Source organism: Ovis aries, chromosome 4 (genome assembly GCF_016772045.2).
Source record: "Ovis aries strain OAR_USU_Benz2616 breed Rambouillet chromosome 4, ARS-UI_Ramb_v3.0, whole genome shotgun sequence".
Lineage (NCBI taxonomy): Eukaryota > Metazoa > Chordata > Mammalia > Artiodactyla > Bovidae > Ovis > Ovis aries.
This window is the reverse complement of record NC_056057.1, coordinates 83068054-83084740: the sequence shown is the minus strand read 5'-3', so window position 1 is coordinate 83084740 and position 16687 is coordinate 83068054. Positions and strand designations below refer to the sequence as shown.

The 16687-nt window shown below is 41.0% G+C and overlaps 1 protein-coding gene across 1 annotated transcript in view; it reads left to right on the top strand.

The window, feature by feature from the left end:
• POU6F2 (POU class 6 homeobox 2) overlaps positions 1-16687 on the top strand; it is a 398314-nt gene that overhangs the window by 339409 nt on the left and 42218 nt on the right. Inside the window, exon 5 of the mRNA XM_060414407.1 lies at positions 1341-1487. Within this exon, the coding sequence (XP_060270390.1) occupies positions 1341-1487 (147 nt within the window). The remainder of the gene's footprint in view (positions 1-1340; positions 1488-16687) is intronic.

Below are 16687 nucleotides of genomic sequence, written 5' to 3'. Positions count from 1 at the left end.
GGCATTAAGTCATAAAATATGTTTTGAGGGAAAGGAGGTGGGGGGAAGGAAAAAAAAAAGAGAGAAAGTAAAGAAGAAAGTTTAAAAAAAAAATCATCTTTAAAAGAGCTTCCAGGACTAGAATTAAGTATGGCATTAATTTTTTTTCCACCAAGTCTTAGTCTTGGCAGGTTTCTGCTAAATGCAGGAATTTCATGGATGCAGGAACTAGTGATGGAAAATGCATTATTATACACAACGATTGTTGTACTTGAGAGGAACTATATGGGAAAAATAACACCCTAGAATAAATACAAATGAAATTCATGTATCAAAACCAATACTGTGAAAAAAGTTTAAATGTTTCTTGCATTTATATCTAGTCATTAACCTAAATGCAGATTTTAGTTCAAGCTACACTTCTGCCTCATGGTCAGAAGGCCTGAAAACCTGTGACGTGGAAAATTGGCAGGATAAAGAATATTGAATTGGCCTCGATGGAAAAACAAAATTTGGCAGCCATAACCTCCTCCTTGGGCAACTCCCCCCACCACCAGCCCCATCAAATTTTCCTCCCTAGCTCACTCTTATCCCAGGAAAGAGGCCAAGGGAAGGCCATATATGAGCTCAAACAGCAAGCCAGTGTCACCCTAACCATTCACCAAGGGATCTTCCTCCTTGACTTTGAATCCCATGGTTTGAGTGAGGCCCCCCAGAAGTCCCAACTCGAGACTCACTCTCAGAGAGCATAGAGGCTAGAGGAGTCAGTACCTCCGGACTTTGGTTTTCTTCTCCTTTGGAGAAAGAAGTGGAGTGAGGCATCTTCTTTACCGGATGTGAATTTGCAATTCACAAATGAAAATGATAAATTCCTCTGCAGAAATCCCTAAAGTCTATTCCCTTCCTCCACCCCTAATCCCATCCTATTTTGATCCCACTTTTGGTCTGGTTGCCTCAAGCAAAGTAGACATTTTCTCAATGTTTTTTTAGCCTAGCAAACAAAACCCAGGGACTTCTCCAAAATTATTTCTCTACCTGGGGAGATCCTAAGGACCTACCTCACCCCTGGGGCCCACCTCTCTCCCTCCTGGGGCTCACCTCTCTCCCTCCTGGGCCTCCTCCCAAACTCAGGCTCCATTAAGCAGCCCAGTGTTGATGGAGAATATTTCCCTTCCAGCCCATTCCTAACCTCTCCCAAACTCTACAGCTTCAGAGGGAACGCTCCCCAGGCCCCCTCGCTGGGTTCCCGGACCTTTGCATGAACCATTTGGAGTGAGAACCTCTTTCCCAACGTGAATATTGTTTCCATTGTGCTGTGCCTGTGTGTGGTGGTTTCACCCTGATCTTTTCTCTCTTTGCAGCTGGTTAATAATCCACTAGCAAGTCAGGCTGCAGCGGCTGCAGCAGCAGCAGCCATGGGCTCCATAGCAAGTTCACAGGCCTTTGGCAATACCCTCTCCAGTCTGCAGGGGGTCACAGGTCAACTAGTTACTAATGCACAAGGACAGGTGAGTGGGAGTGGAAACAAGAGTGAATTTGTATGGCAGCTTGAACTCGGAAAAGAAATGAATTTCTTTTGCATGACAGTGATATGTAACCGCAGTCATTCATGTCAAATAAATAATGTTGACCAGCAATGTCAAGAAGAAGAGAAGGCTTGGGAGGTGTTTCTCTATTTTAGAAACAAGATTTTTTTTTTCTTTCCCCTAGAATGTCTACTAAGTTTTATGTGGGTTTTATTTCTGTACAATGACTTGTGTTATGACCTTAATTAAAGAAATTACTTTTCAGGACTGAGAAACTCTTGCTAAGAAAATATCAGTTACATTTTACAAGTAAGATTTCTGTTTTGTTTTTAATTTTTTTTCATTTTTTGGAAACTTGGGTATTGGAGGAAACTGGTAAGTTTCCTTCCCTAATTGCTCTAAGATTTCTAATTAGCCTTAAGAAAGCCATTTTCTGGGAGATCTCGCTGGTGGTCCAGTGGTTAAGACTCCATGCTTCCACTTCAGATGGCAAGGGTTCAATCCCTGGATGGGAAACTAAGATCCCATATGGTGCACTGTGCAGCCAAAAAATAAAATAAAAATTTTTTTAATTAAAAAAGAAAAGAATGTTAATTTCTGGATGTATGGGGAGGTGATGGGAAACAATTCAAGATGTTCTGTAAAGGAAACAAAGAAAAGGTGTGAATTAGAATAAAGCCAACTGTCAGTCGACGCATGTGCCCGGCCTCTTGCTGATTCTCCCAAGAGCTTAGTGGTTTCTTGCATGCTTGTTGGTTTACTTCAACCTGCCAGGGCCAGTAAACCTTCCTCATGTCACCAGCAGGCACGTTTGTTCCCTCCCACTGCACATGGGCCTGCATTGTGGCCACCAAGACTCTGAAAGAACTTCAGATGGAAGTCGTCCCTCTTCAAGACCCCAGTAAACCTAAAAGCTGCATGCAGAACAGAGGAGGGTGAAGCTGATGGCGTCAGGGGTGCCCTCTCGTTCAAAGGCCTGACACAGAGCCCGGGGTCGCTGCGTAGGGCATCTGGTTCTCAAACATTCCTGTGTCTGATGATGAAATGCAAGAAAGAAGCAGCTTTGCATCCTTGCTGATATTTTCTTCTCCCAGGGTTATTTTCCCAATAGCAAGGTTACTACTCTCTGCTTGGCCTGCTCTGAGGGAACAGCAATTGTGATGTCTTGAACCTTGCTTTATTTTACATAAAGAGTAAACAGAGATGCATTATAAGCTAAACTGTCTCCAGCCACATCCCAGGGGGAAAAAAAAAAAGCTGACCTTGTTATATTTCCTGGGCGGGTGCAGGATTGTCCCGTCAGAACCCCGAGGCCTGAACGATGGAGCTTGTCAAAGAGCGGCCCCAGGTAATGAATCATCTTATCACAGGTGCACACCACACATATTAAAGGAGGGATGTATGAACACCGTGCCCTCCACAGTCACCTTTCAATGTCGGCTTTAACCCTTGTTCCAATCCCTTTTCATCAAAGAATCATTTTATGCAGCCAGCTCTAAATGGAGGCTCTCAAAACCCTATTAAGATTTCTGAAGGGATGGGGTATTAGTGTGGAGGAAAAGTTGGTTATAATATCTGTAACTCATGCTCAGATCAAGTCCATCCTGAAGGCTGTTTCCTGCAGTTGAGCCCAAAATAGAACACCTTGATTCCTTTCTGCCAGGCAACTAACTCTTGAAATGTAAATTTTAAAAGTCTAAGATAGACACCATAACCACTAACTTGTATTTGCCTCTGATTTCTCTTGTCCCCATGTCCAAGTGAAATATACTCCTATGCTCCACCTCTTGAGTATTTGTGCTGGAGAAAATGCTGTAGTATTAGAAGGAATTATTAGGAGCTGATTCTTCTGATGATGTAATGGCTGATCTTTTTTGCCTGTTACACACCTGCCTCCTTCTCAGGGACTCAAGTTATGACTTTTGCTTTTTGTAGGCTTTGCCAGCTCTCATCTCAGGGATGGCTCTCCCAACCCATAAGTACTCCTAAGGAAATGGAATTCAAAGTTGAAGCTTGATTGGCACTCTGCATATATTGAATAAAAGTTGATTTTAACCATAATTTTTTTATTTTAGAAATTGTGTTAGGATAGGTGATTTGATACGATACACAAACCTTCTAAAGTAAAACAACAACTTACAGAGAAATCAATTATGCCAACTTGTGAAGTCTTGCCTGAGAGTTTTAGACATGTCCCAGTGTCGTCATGTCCTCCTCCCAGTGCAAGAAAAGACCAAGATGCTCTCATTTCCAAAGCAGAGGAATTTGCCACATTGATGCAGCACTGTGCCTTTTTTAATCTTTGTAATTTAAACACCATCATCTTCCCAGAAAAAGGTGCATGCCCTGCATCTCTTGGCATCAAGATACTTGGTTGAGCTTTATGAAGAAGTCAAATTATACTCCCAAAAAGGCAAGTATTATTTGTTGTGTGTGTGTGTATACTCCTTTGGCTTGTGTTACTGTGGTACAGAAGTTAAGACTACTTTGGAATCAGGTGATTGCAACTGCCATGCTCAGACTGCCATGTTAACTAGGATTACAGCATGCAGCCCATTTTCAGCTCCTTAAAAATCTCTCTGGAGCTTTTGCAGAAAAGATACAGAGAGAAAACTCTAAATATATTTAGAGATTCCTTCATTTGAGTTCTTGACATCAACTATTTTTTAAACGTGAAAGTTCACATGGAAGTCGTAACATTGAAATCTAAACTAAGTTAGAAAAGCATGTTTCACTCCACTACGGTATTTGCTACAGTAGGTCTGTTGAGGCACACAGGGATCTTGTGTTATCAGAAATGCTCTAATCCTTGATCCCCACTGCTGAGATTCTCTTTGTTCCCTGGAAGTCAGTGTGGGATTACACAGTAGTTTATAGAGTCCTGGCTGAATTCAGACCTACTTGACTGAGAGTGGGTTTAGGCTCCACCTCTTTTTCGTCTTTTGACGTGAGGGTAATGATTTAACTTTCCTCAACCAGAGCCTCATCCTGTGAATTCTAACGCAACTCCTGTGAGGCAGCCTGGATCACTGGCTCCAGCTCAGAGGGCAGGAGGTCCTAGGTCTGCCTGCTTGGCTGGGCAGATGCCCACTTAGGGAGACATTTCCCAGATCTCCCTTCAGTCTCTAACCTTAGACTCAACAGGAAGACATTCTACCACCTGAGACTTGCAGTTTTGCTTCCCAGGCTTGGAATCTGACTGTTTTCATTTACCAAATCTCAGTAAATTTAAAGGACATCTCAATATAGTTAAAGGATTTTTACAGTTTTTTTTTCCAAGTAGTAGTTTTGAAGCAAATATGGAGGGAAACCTCAGACATTTCATACCCTTCTAACCTGGCCATTCATTCAGAATAGCAGTTAATTCAAAAGTCAGAATTAACTTGTCCAAAGAATGAATAATACTAACAAAATACTTCATTCTTTCCTTTACATTTTTTAATTAATTCATTCATTTATTCATTTGGCTGCTCCAGCTCTTAGTTGTAGCACAGAGGATTTTTAGTTACAGCATATGGGATATAATACTTTGACCAGGGATCAAACTCAGGTCCCCTGCATTGGGAATGCAGAGTCTTAGCCATTGGAACACCAGTTCAGTTCAGTTCAGTCGCTCAGTCGTGTCCCACTCTTTGCAACCCCATGGACTGCAGCAAGCCAGGCCTCCCTGTCCATCACCTACTCCCAGAGTTCACTCACGTCCATCGAGTCAGTGATGCCATCCAGCCATCTCATCCTGTCGTCCCCTTCTCCTCCAGCCCCCAATCCCTCCCAGCATCAGAGTCTTTTCCAATGAGTCAACTCTTCACGTGAAGAGGCAAAAGTACTGGAGTCTCAGCTTTAGCATCATTCCTTCCAAAGAACACCCAAGACTGATCTCCTTTAGAATGCACTGGTTGGAACTCCTTGCAGTCCAAGGGACTCTCAAGACTCTTCTCCAGCACCACAGTTCAAAAGCATCAATTCTTCGGCACTCAGCTTTCTTCACAGTCCAACTCTCACATCCATACATGACTACTGGAAAAACCATAGCTTTGACTAGACGGAACTTTGTTGGCAAAGTAATGTCTCTGCTTTTCAATATGATATCTAGGTTGGTCATAACTTTTCTTCCAAGGAGTAAGCGTCTTTTAATTTCACGGCTGCAGTCACCATCTGCAGTGATTTTGGAGCCCCAGAAAAATAAAGTCTGACACTGTTTCCACTGTTTCCCCATCTATTTCCCATGAAGTGATAGGACCGGATGCCATGATCTTAGTTTTCTGAATGTTGAGCTTTAAGCCCTCTTTTTCACTCTCCTCTTTCACTTTCATCAAGAGGCTTTTTAGTTCCTCTTCACTTTCTACCATAAGGGTGGTGTCATCTGCATATCTAAGGTTATTGATATTTCTCCCAGCAATCTTGATTCCAGCTTGTGTTTCTTCCAGTCCAGTGTTTCTCATGATGTACTCTGCATATAAGTTAAATAAGCAGGGTGACAATCTACAGCCTTGATGTACTCCTTTTCCTATTTGGAACCAGTCTGTTGTTCCATGTCCGGTTCTAACTGTTGCTTCCTGACCTGCATATAGGTTTCTCATGAGGCAGGTCAGGTGGTCTGGTATTCCCATCTCTTTCAGAATTTTAGGGACACCAGGGGGGTCCCTAAAAAAACTACTACATTCTAAATTCACAAAGCACATATCTTACCCAGGGATGTTAATATATTTTAAATTATATCACACAGAACCTCACTGTGAGGTGGGAAGGTACCAAATGTCTTGATGATAATTAGTGGTAATGAAATTGACAATGGCTATCACAGTGCTGGGAAGAACATTTTGCTTCCTTCTGTTTCCACGCAAGTGGGAAAGGTAGGCAATAGAAAGAATGCTAGTTATAGGCTCATTTGAGTCCGAAGTCATTCAGTTACTAGCTCTGTGACCCTAGGCAAATTACCTCATCTCTCTCTGGCCTCAGTTTTATTTTAAAATAAAAATAATCAAAAGTAAGCCCCTAGATTATGAAGTTATATGAGATGTGTGTGAAAAAAAAAAAACCTACTATAGCACCTCAGTATGCCATTAAAGACTCAGTCAATGATTATCATAATGTTCATCATCATTTAGAGTTTGTCTAACATTTTCTGGAATGTTTCTTTGTTCAGATATGCAGCAAAGGCAGTGCAGTGCTCAGGCAAAGAGAACAGGCTCTGTAACTAGACTGCCGTTCACCAGGTGTGAGACCTTGGGCAATTGATTTACCCTCTTTGTGCCTCAGTTTCTGCATCTGAAAAATGGGGATTATTATGGCACCAGCTTCTAGGACTAAAGGGCTTAGAACAGGGTCAGGCACATAATGATCATTCAATAATACCATCATTCAATTAATGCTACCTATTAGGATTAATCAAGGAGCTGTGTTTTGGTTTATAGCTGTGCACTGGTTCATAATTCTGCAGTGTCTGAGGAGTTTGAGAATGTGAAAATCTTAATAGTAGGACATTAATTTCCTTTACAGAAATGTCATCCCTACCCTGGATAGTTCAATAGGGGTGTGTATGTGTGTGTGTGTGTGTTCCTAACACGTATTCAGTGGGTCTGTTCAGGATTTGGCAAGTAGATTTACCATCGATTTGTTCAGCTATGGAATTGGTTTCCCTCAGGCCCCTGGCAATATCTCCTTATTGGCATTATTGCAGAAAAGTAAAAGCAAATGAAATTTCATTTTATCCTGGGGCTAAAGAAAGCATTTTACATTTTAACTGAAGCTTAGAATGTTTCCTGATGAAATTAGTTCTCGACCACTGTGAAATTTTCTTAAGTGGCAGCAAGGCAAGTCAAAAACCCTCCCTTCAGTCTTTAAAGAGCCAGTCAAGTGGAAAAAAAATCAGCTAAACAATATTACTCTTTTATATATATAAAGAAGAAAATTTTAAAGGACTTACCCATTCAGGTTAACTGAGAATACACACAGCATCCTGTGAATAAACGATGGCTGAGCAGAGCTGGTTTGGCAAGAAGGGAGGATGTGTGGTAGTAGGGGGTGCTTCCTAAGTGACCCCAAGGCCATAATTAAACAAAAACGATCTGCTGATCCTAACAGTAGCCTAGGCTGGAGAGGGGTGGATGAAGAGGCAGGACCACCACTGGTAACAACTGGAAGGCCATTTCAGTATCATAGCTTTCTACTGATGAGAAGTACATGTCTTGGAGTGAAGAAACACGATGCTGACGTTGGGATAGCCCTCTGAAGTATAATAATAGTAAAGCTCCATAGAATCTCTAGAAGGCAAGAGGGTAGCTAAGAACATTGACTTTGAAGGACACAGGTCTGATGGGAACACATTGCTAACTCTGTGGCCCTGGATAAGGTCTAAGAACCTTCCTGGGCCTCTGTTTCCTCATCTGCAAAGTAGAAGTGATAAGACTTCTCACATTCTTTTGTGGTGGGGTTAGACCTGATAGCATCAGGGAGACTGCCGAACACAGTGCCTGCTAAGTCTTAAGCATTTAATAAATTGTATTCATTGATCCATAAGTTAGTGCTGTAGCTATTGTTTTTAGGATGAAAAAGCAGCAATTGACACTGAACTATAAGTTGCTAAAATCATTCAATATGATGGGAATTTCCTGGCTGTCCAGTGGTTAGGACTCAGCACTTTCACTGCCAGGGCCAAGGTTCAGTCCTTGGTCTGGGAATTAAGATCCCTCAATCCACACAGTCAAAAAAAAAAAAAAAAAAAAGAGAGAGAGAGAAAGAAAATTAAATAAAGTCATTCAACACATAATTAAGAAGGAGAATCTTTTAGAATCACTACAATATGAATGAATATAAAGTTACAATAAATGCAAATCTTAGCCAAAGGATTGAGATATAATGAACATATACATGTCTATTGAGGCCCTCTGTGGGTTTGATTAGGTCTGTCTGTGTAGGACAAATAACAAAGCCACAGCTGCCCATGCTGTAAAACTAATTTTAAACTTTGCACAAAGAAACAAGTCGATGGTAAGTCTACTTTAACAACGGGACTTGAGTCAGTGAGATGTGTTTGATGTATCCAGATAAAACCAGTTGAGTGGGAATTTAGGAATTTCCTATCAACTTCTGTATTTCATTTTTTATAATGAAACACGGTAACTCTAGAGAAAAATAGAAGTTTTTTACATAAAAAATAGTACAAAAGACATTCTTGATAAGCCACCCAGATAGTAACCTTTTTCCATACAAGCTTAAGTTCTTTTGCTTATTTTTTTTTTCTTTTGCTTATTTTTAAAAGAAATAAAACATTCCTGATACAGCTAAGGCCTTAAAACTCCTCCCATTCCTCTCCTTGCCTTCCCCTGGTGATTGCTATGATAAAAACGGTGATTCCTTTCATGCAAATTTTGCATTTTCACTACAAAATATTGATTTTTTAAAGCTACAGAATACCATCTTAATACAACAAATAGAATATATTATTTAGAAACTTTGCACAAATAAAAATGAAACACGTTTTTTAAAAAATTCAGTCAGTATCTAAAAATTCCAAGTAGGCATCTAGATATACCCCTGCCCCCAAATATTACGAACAGAGCAATAGACACATGTAATACATTCAACCAATGAGTTTGGCCATGTTTTCTAAATCAAAACTCAAAACGATGTGAAAAAAAAATTTTTATTTTCTCATATCTAATCCACGTGGAACTTAGGGTATTATGAGCAACTATACATCAATTTAAAGAAGATTTTATCTTCTCATTTGCAAATATCATTATATGAAGGTTTTTTTAAGGTGTAAAAATTCAATCACATTCAGTGAAATACATATAAATTAGCATTGTTTAATAGAATAACAGCTCATTCTAGGGACTGGGAAATCTATGTTTATGGGGTTAGTAACATTATACGAATTTTACCCTGGCTTCATCCGAGTAATAAAGATAAAACAATAACCACAATAAACCACCCCAATCTTTCCACTAACATATCAAATTTCCCCTTTGAGCCCAGTTAAGAGCTCTATTTCCTCATTTCAGGAGAGGCCATTGCATTAAAGCAGTGCTTCCTTAAGTGTGCCCCTCAACACTCCTCACAAAAGGGGGTTCTCTGAGGAGACGTGGGAGGTGCTGCAGTCGATGAATACACATGAGGCCGGGCAGGGGACACGCCCCACCCAGCAGATGAGCCAAAAATCCCTTTAATTTCTTTAACCCTGCTTTCCCCAAATTCCCTGCCACCCGCCATATCCTTCGAATTTACAGTTTGGAAAATGGTGCAGGAAGTAACTTACTTGCATCCCTATCCACGATTTTGAATAATAGTGCTGAGTTGTGTCAGACTCTTTGTGGCCCCATGTACTGTAGCCCACCAGGCTTCTCGATCCACGCTATTTTCCAGGCAAGAATACTGAAGTAAGATGCCATTTCCTTCTCCAGGGGATCTTCCCAACCCAGGGATAGAACCGGTGTTTATTCTGTCTCTTGCATTGGCAGGCGGATTCTTTACTAGGAGCGACACCTAAGGAAGCCATTTGAATAATGACTTTGATCAAAAAGGAGCCACTTCCAGGAAGGTTCTGCTTTGTCATGAGGTTGGGAGTGGGAGGCTTTGCAGTGATTTCTGCCCTGCTGTTTTGAGTGCACACACCTGCATTGCACATTTTTGCAGAAAGAAGGGATCCCGCGCAGCTGAGAAGAACTCCCTGGGGTTGCAATCCGAGCACTGTGGGCAGACAGACAAATAGGTGGCGGCCCCCAGGCCTCCCGCTGCGGTGCACTGGCTGGAGCTTTGGCACCTGCTGTGACTGGGCAGGGGTAGGATGAAGGGTTCCTCACCATTCTGAGAAGGGAGGTGCCCTTCATGGGAAATGGCACTAACGAGCCCCAATGGCCCGCAGTGATCCAGGGAGATGGATTTGATGAAGGCCTTGCTTCTGCAGTGGCTCAGCTGCTCACACATGGGATCTAATCAGGTCTCAGAGGCGGTCAGGGCCACAAGCAGAAGCTCCAGTCTGTCCCTCATTGTGACAGCGAACTGTTCAGCCCAGCCCTTGCTGCCTGGCCAAGGGTCAGCTCCTCTCTCCCTCTCTGGCTCCCTCCTTACCGCCCCCATTTCTGAAATGAAAGGGTTAATCCCATTAGTGTCATCATTCCCAAAGAGCTGGCCTAGTTAAAGAGCTGGAAAATGAAGCACCCTCAGAAATCTTTCTACCTTTCTCCCAGAGCAGAACTCAGCAGGGTAGCGTGTCCTGTGTAACTAAAGGGATGGTCGGATGGACAGAAACAGGAGGAAGAATCTAGTTTGGGGGATTCCTTCTGAAGACTAAACCTGAGAGAACCAAGGTCTCTCTCATCTAAAGCAGTGATTTGGATTACAGTGCTGACACTTTTTCCCCCACTCTGGTCACTACATTTTTAAAAAGAAATTCTCAAGTATTACATTTTCCTGTAAATAGGGAAATGTTTTCTTGTGTAGACTCTTAGAGTAAGACAGTTGGGTAATCTTTCTGGCTAAAGAATAAGAAAGGAGCCAATTAACTAAGGGAGCAACCTAATTAACAGCTGTGATTCTAGAAAGGCAATAAGTTACAAGACTTCAAGTTCCCTCAGAGCTAGTCTGACTTTTCCAATCTTTGTTTCAAGAACATAGTTTACATTCCAATTACTGTAAACTTAATGGCAAAATAGTATCACTGACTAACGTTCATGGGATTCATTTCAGTGTGCAAAACTCTTCAGCCATCTTATGTCTTAGAGCGGTGCTAGGTTTTAGCTGAATGCTCCTTTAGGCTAAGTGATTTCTAGAAAAGCAAAATGGAACTCTAGCTCCCATGCACTACGGCTTCACTGTGGAGCAGGTGTCGTATGTGGTCCCACGGGGGCACTTCACCACAGGTCTGATGATCCCAGCCATGCAGACGGGAGAGTTAAGGCAGCCCCCTGGGATGATGCCTTTAGTAAGTGGCAGATCTGAGATGTGAGACACAAATCCGTATCCATTCTGCGGCTTCTACCTCACCTTCTGGGGTTCAAAGACCCAGGTTTATTTTCTGGATGCTCCATAGATTTGTCACAAATCCAGAAACTGCATTGCCCCATCTACAAAGTAGAACTGTAATTCTTTTCCTATCAACCTCAGAAATTTCTCTTGATGATACACAAACCCTCACACATTGGAAACTGTTAAGAGCTAGGCTGCTGCTGCTGTTTAGTCGCTCAGTCATGTTAATCTCTTTGCGACCCCGTGGACTGGAGCACGCCAGGCTCCTCTGTCCAACAAGTTCTCCAGGCAAGAATACTGGAATGAGTTGCTGTTTCCTTCTCCAGGGGATCTTCCCAACCCAGAAATTGAAGCTGTGTCTTCTGCTTGGCAGGTGGATTCTTTACTACTGAGCCATCAGGGAAACCCAAGTCTTAAATGAAAGTAAAAGTTGCTCAGTTGTGTCGGACTCTTTGTAACCCCTTAGACTTTAGAGTTCATGGAATTCTCCAGGCCAGAATAGTGGAGTGGGTAGCCGTTCCCTTCTCCAGGGGATCTTCCCAACCCATATGCAAAATTAAGGACCATTTATTTAAAAGGTAATTCTGTACTGTGAGTCTGAGAAACTACTGATCTTAAGTTACACCCTCAGTTTAATAACAGCTTTTTTGTAATGGAAGAAAATTAAACAAATGTATCAGTTGTTAGGGGCAGCCTAATTTTACAAATATTAAAAAATGTAAAAATTATGTAAAAATGTAAAAAATGTAAAAATTATGGGGATTGTGTAATTGAGGAAGTATTATTTATTTGATAAATCATCAACCAAATCCAGCATCAGAAAGACTATACACTGGGCTATTGATGATGGCTCTCCTTTTAGTAATTTTTAGTGAAAAGTCAGAGATGAAAGTAGAAGCTATTTATGTCTCAGTTTTTCCAAATAAAGGGTGAAAATTAAACTTGATTTGGGTCATGGGCAATGAAAGAGAGGAAGTGTGAATTTTGACTTAGCATCCCTAGAGCGACATCAGCTTTTTCTGTGCAATTTTTATGGTTAAGCAGAACATTCTCAGAGAGGGGAAAATATCAAATTCACATAGGAGACTCAGTCAACTTCCCAGTTTGTTCATTGTACCATTTACTACACCATATGCCCCAATAATGCACCCAACTTTCTTGTTGGCCTAGAAATTGTTGACATGATGCGTTCTTCTTAGAGATGTAAGCATCATGTCATCAATCAGAGAGAGCCAGCAATGGAAAAGTCACAACTCAGAACAGTTAGAGGAGCCAGGTTCAAGTTCAATTGTACATATGTAACCTTTCATACAATCCGGTGGAATACAATCCATTAGCCATAGAGTTCAGTCGCTCAGTCGTGTCCGACTCTTTGCAACCCCATGAATCACAGCACGCCAGGCCTCCCTGTCCATCACCAAATCCCAGAGTTCACTTGAACTCACGTCCATCGAGTCAGTGATGCCATCCAGCCACCTCATCCTCTGTCGTCCCCTTCTCTTCCTGCCCCCAATCCCTCCAAGCATCAGAGTCTTTTCCAATGAGTCAACTGTTTTTGCATGAGGTGGCCAAAGTATTGGAGTTTCAGCTTTAGCATCAGTCCTTCCAATGAACACCCAGGACTGATCTCCTTTAGGATGGAGTGGTCGGATCTCCTTGCAATCCAAGGGACTCTCAAGAGTCTTCTCCAACACCACAATTCAAAAGCATCAATTCTTCAGCGCTCAGCCTTCTTCACAGTCCAATTCTCACATCCGTACATGACTACTGGAAAAACCATAGCTTTGACTAGATGGACCTTTGTTGGCAAAGTAATGTCTCTGCTTTTTAATATGCTGTCTAGGTTGGTCATAAATTTCCTTCCAAGGAGTAAGCGTCTTTTAATTTCCTGGCTGCAGTCACCATCTGCAGTGATTTTGGAGCCCAAGAAAATAAAGTCTGACACTCTTTCCCATTTCCCCATCTATTTCCCATGAAGTGGTGGGACCAGATGCCATGATCTTCGTTTTCTGAATGTTGAGCTTTAAGCCAACTTTTTCACTCTCCTCTCTCATTTTCATCAAGAGGCTTTTTAGTTCCTCTTGACTTTCTGCCATAACGGTGGTGTCATCTGCATATCTGAGGTGATTGATATTTCTCCCAGCAACCTTAATTCCAGTTTGTGCTTCTCCCAGCCCAGCATTTCTCATAATGTACTCTGCATAGAAGTTAAATAAGCAGGATGACAATATACAGCCTTGATGTACTCCTTTTCCTATTTGGAACCAGTCTGTTGTTCCATGTCCAGTTCTAATTAGCCATAGAACATTGCTCCAAACTGCAATTCATCTCACCACCTAACACATTCCACCTTGTAAAACTAACAATACACATTAGATGCCAAGAAGTTGTCAAAAGGTACAGACTTCAGAATGTGCCAGTAAAGTCAAGATGTGATATGATTTATACTTACTAATAAATGGCATCAATCAAGCAGCACACAGGCACACAAAGAAAAACACTACACACCCCTGATCTAACACTTGTCAATAGATATTCACAATAGTCCAGTCGCAGAGTGATAGAGATAAAACGTGCAAATATCTGTATTCATTTGGAAAGCAGTCCAAGGTAAAGAGCACAGGCTTTCAAATTAGACTCCATCCCCAAGCAGCTCTGCAACCCCAGGCAAGGCCCCTAATCTCACTCAGTTTTGTCTTCCTGGCAATGGAAGGCATTGCTGTCCTCTGATGGAAGCTGCTTGCAGCATCACATGTCTAAGTGCCTCCTACCACGCCTGCCATATAGTTGTCATTTCATACATATCATGCTCTCCCCACCTCTATATATTTTATCCACTGCTCCAAAGTAAGGTCTGTTTAGTATATTGAAGTTTTATATGGAAATGCTTTTTTTTAATGCTTTTAAGCATAATGCCATCCAGTATTACTGTATCTGATGAAAACAACATTTGTCTATTTTACTTAACTTTCTTCAATTTTTTAAACCACTGTACTAATATTTCAGGGTTGTTGTCATGATTAAAAGCAACAAAGGGTATTAAATGCTTGGCACAGCTCCAGGTACATACCGAGTACCAAGCAAGCCCTGCCTCTCTCCCTCACTCTTGACCACCAGTGTTTTGAAACCCATGGTCACCCCAGCATGCAGAGAGGGCCAGATTGATGATTTTTCAGTCCGCTGCTCACACTATTAATAACCAAGTAAGCTGACTACCTTGTTTTCTCCATATTATCAGCGACAGACGGTTAAGTGATGTCTAGCTTGCCTCTGTAACATGACTACGTGGCTGAGGACAGGAGAATGTCCACTTTTCCTCATAACAAAATGTTGTACTTTGTTTAATCAAAAAGCAGTCCCAAGGGTTTTATCTGCGGGGTTCATTAAACTATTGTTCATTTCTTATGATGCTCTAGAATACAAACATTTCTGTCTACCTTCAGTAAATCTGCAGGTGATATTAGCAAGCTCTCCCATACCACCAAAAGGAAGAGATGTAGTGATATGTACAGCTAGAGAAACAAAAATCTGTTTCAAAGTCAGAGAATTTGAGGATTTGATTGCAAGTTGAAACTGATTTTAATGTGAGGATCTTCTCAGTATAATTGGTTACAAAAGAAAGTTTTGTAATACGAAAGGAGAAAGATATTTAAATCATTTATGTTTAAAAGGAGATGCACAGAGAATTCTCTGTCAGTCCAGTGGTGAGGAGCCCGCACTTTCATTTCCAGGAGTGCCAGTTCAATCCCTGGCTGGGGAAATAATATCCCATAAACCATGCACACAGCCAAAAGTAAAATAAAAGTCTCTTACTAAAAAAAAAAAAAAAAAAAAAAGTGGTATACAAATTGCTTAGATGAACACAGAAGGGAGTGAGATGGCATGCTACTCAGAATTCTAAGAATTCATTCTGAATTTTTGAGATCACAAAAGTATATACATTTTAAAATATTAGCAAGAGTTTCTGCTCTCCCTCAGCTCACATCGGGACAGCATAGTGGAAATGGAGATAATGTTGATGGTTTTACACATTTAAACTTGCTCCTGCCATCCTAATCTAGAGGAATCAGAAAGAACTAAGAAAGCACCCTTCTCAGAAACCGAATCTTGGTACCACATACATTGCTAGAAATGCCCCCCCAATTTTTAGAGAAGTTAAACAGGTTATTTTTTAATTCTGAGTAGATTAATTTATTGTTTTGTAACTAAATATCTCCATTGTTCTTTAATGTAAGTATCACTATGCCAACTTCTACATGATTTAACAATCTTACACAATATATATGAATGAATTCATCTGGCATGATGAGAAACATATTCCTAACAAGGCTGTATTTATAGCTTCGCAATTAACAATTCCAAAATTTGTATTATTGGCATAAATTTTGATTTCTTGAGCTTAGAACAGGATAGTTGGAAAATCATTATATTAGTGAGATCTTTTGCCACTTTATTTTAATTTTTTTTTAATGTGACTACACCAGGTCTTAGTTGCAGAACATGGGATCTTTGATCTTCATTGCAGCATGTGGGATCTAGTTCCCTTACCAGGGGTCAAACCCAGGCCCCCGGCATTGGGATCATGGTGTCTTAGCCACTGGACTGCCAGGGAAGTCCTGGTTTATTTTTAGTAATAAATTAACATTGTCCCGTGACCAAATTTGAAGTATCAGATGTATAGATAGTATATATATCATATATTGAAAGTGAAGTGAAAGCGTTAGTCACTCAATTGTGTCTGACTCTTTGCATCCCCAAGGACTGGAGCCCACCAGGCTCCTCTGTCCATGGAATTCTCCAGGCAAGAATACAAGAGTTTGTAGCCATTTCCTTCTCCAGGGGACCTTCCTAACCAAGGGATTGAATTCTTGTTTCCTACACTGTAGGTGGATTCTTTACCATCTGAGGTACAAGGGAAGCCCATATCATATATTATACTCTTCATATATATTTTGTATATATTATGGACACCCATATTACATTGTATATATCTTCTATGTATATACTTTGAGGGACATTTAAAATAGGAACCAGAAAATTATGAGAAATAACTAGAAGAGTGCAATGGCCCTCTGTCCTCACAGCTATCAAAACCTGCCCAATGGTTAGGGGTAAGAGAGTGAAAACTGGTCACCTATGAAAATGAGGATGCAATTTTATGAGAAAAACTCATCGGCATAATTCTAATGAGTTATAGTCTGTTGTGAGAAATG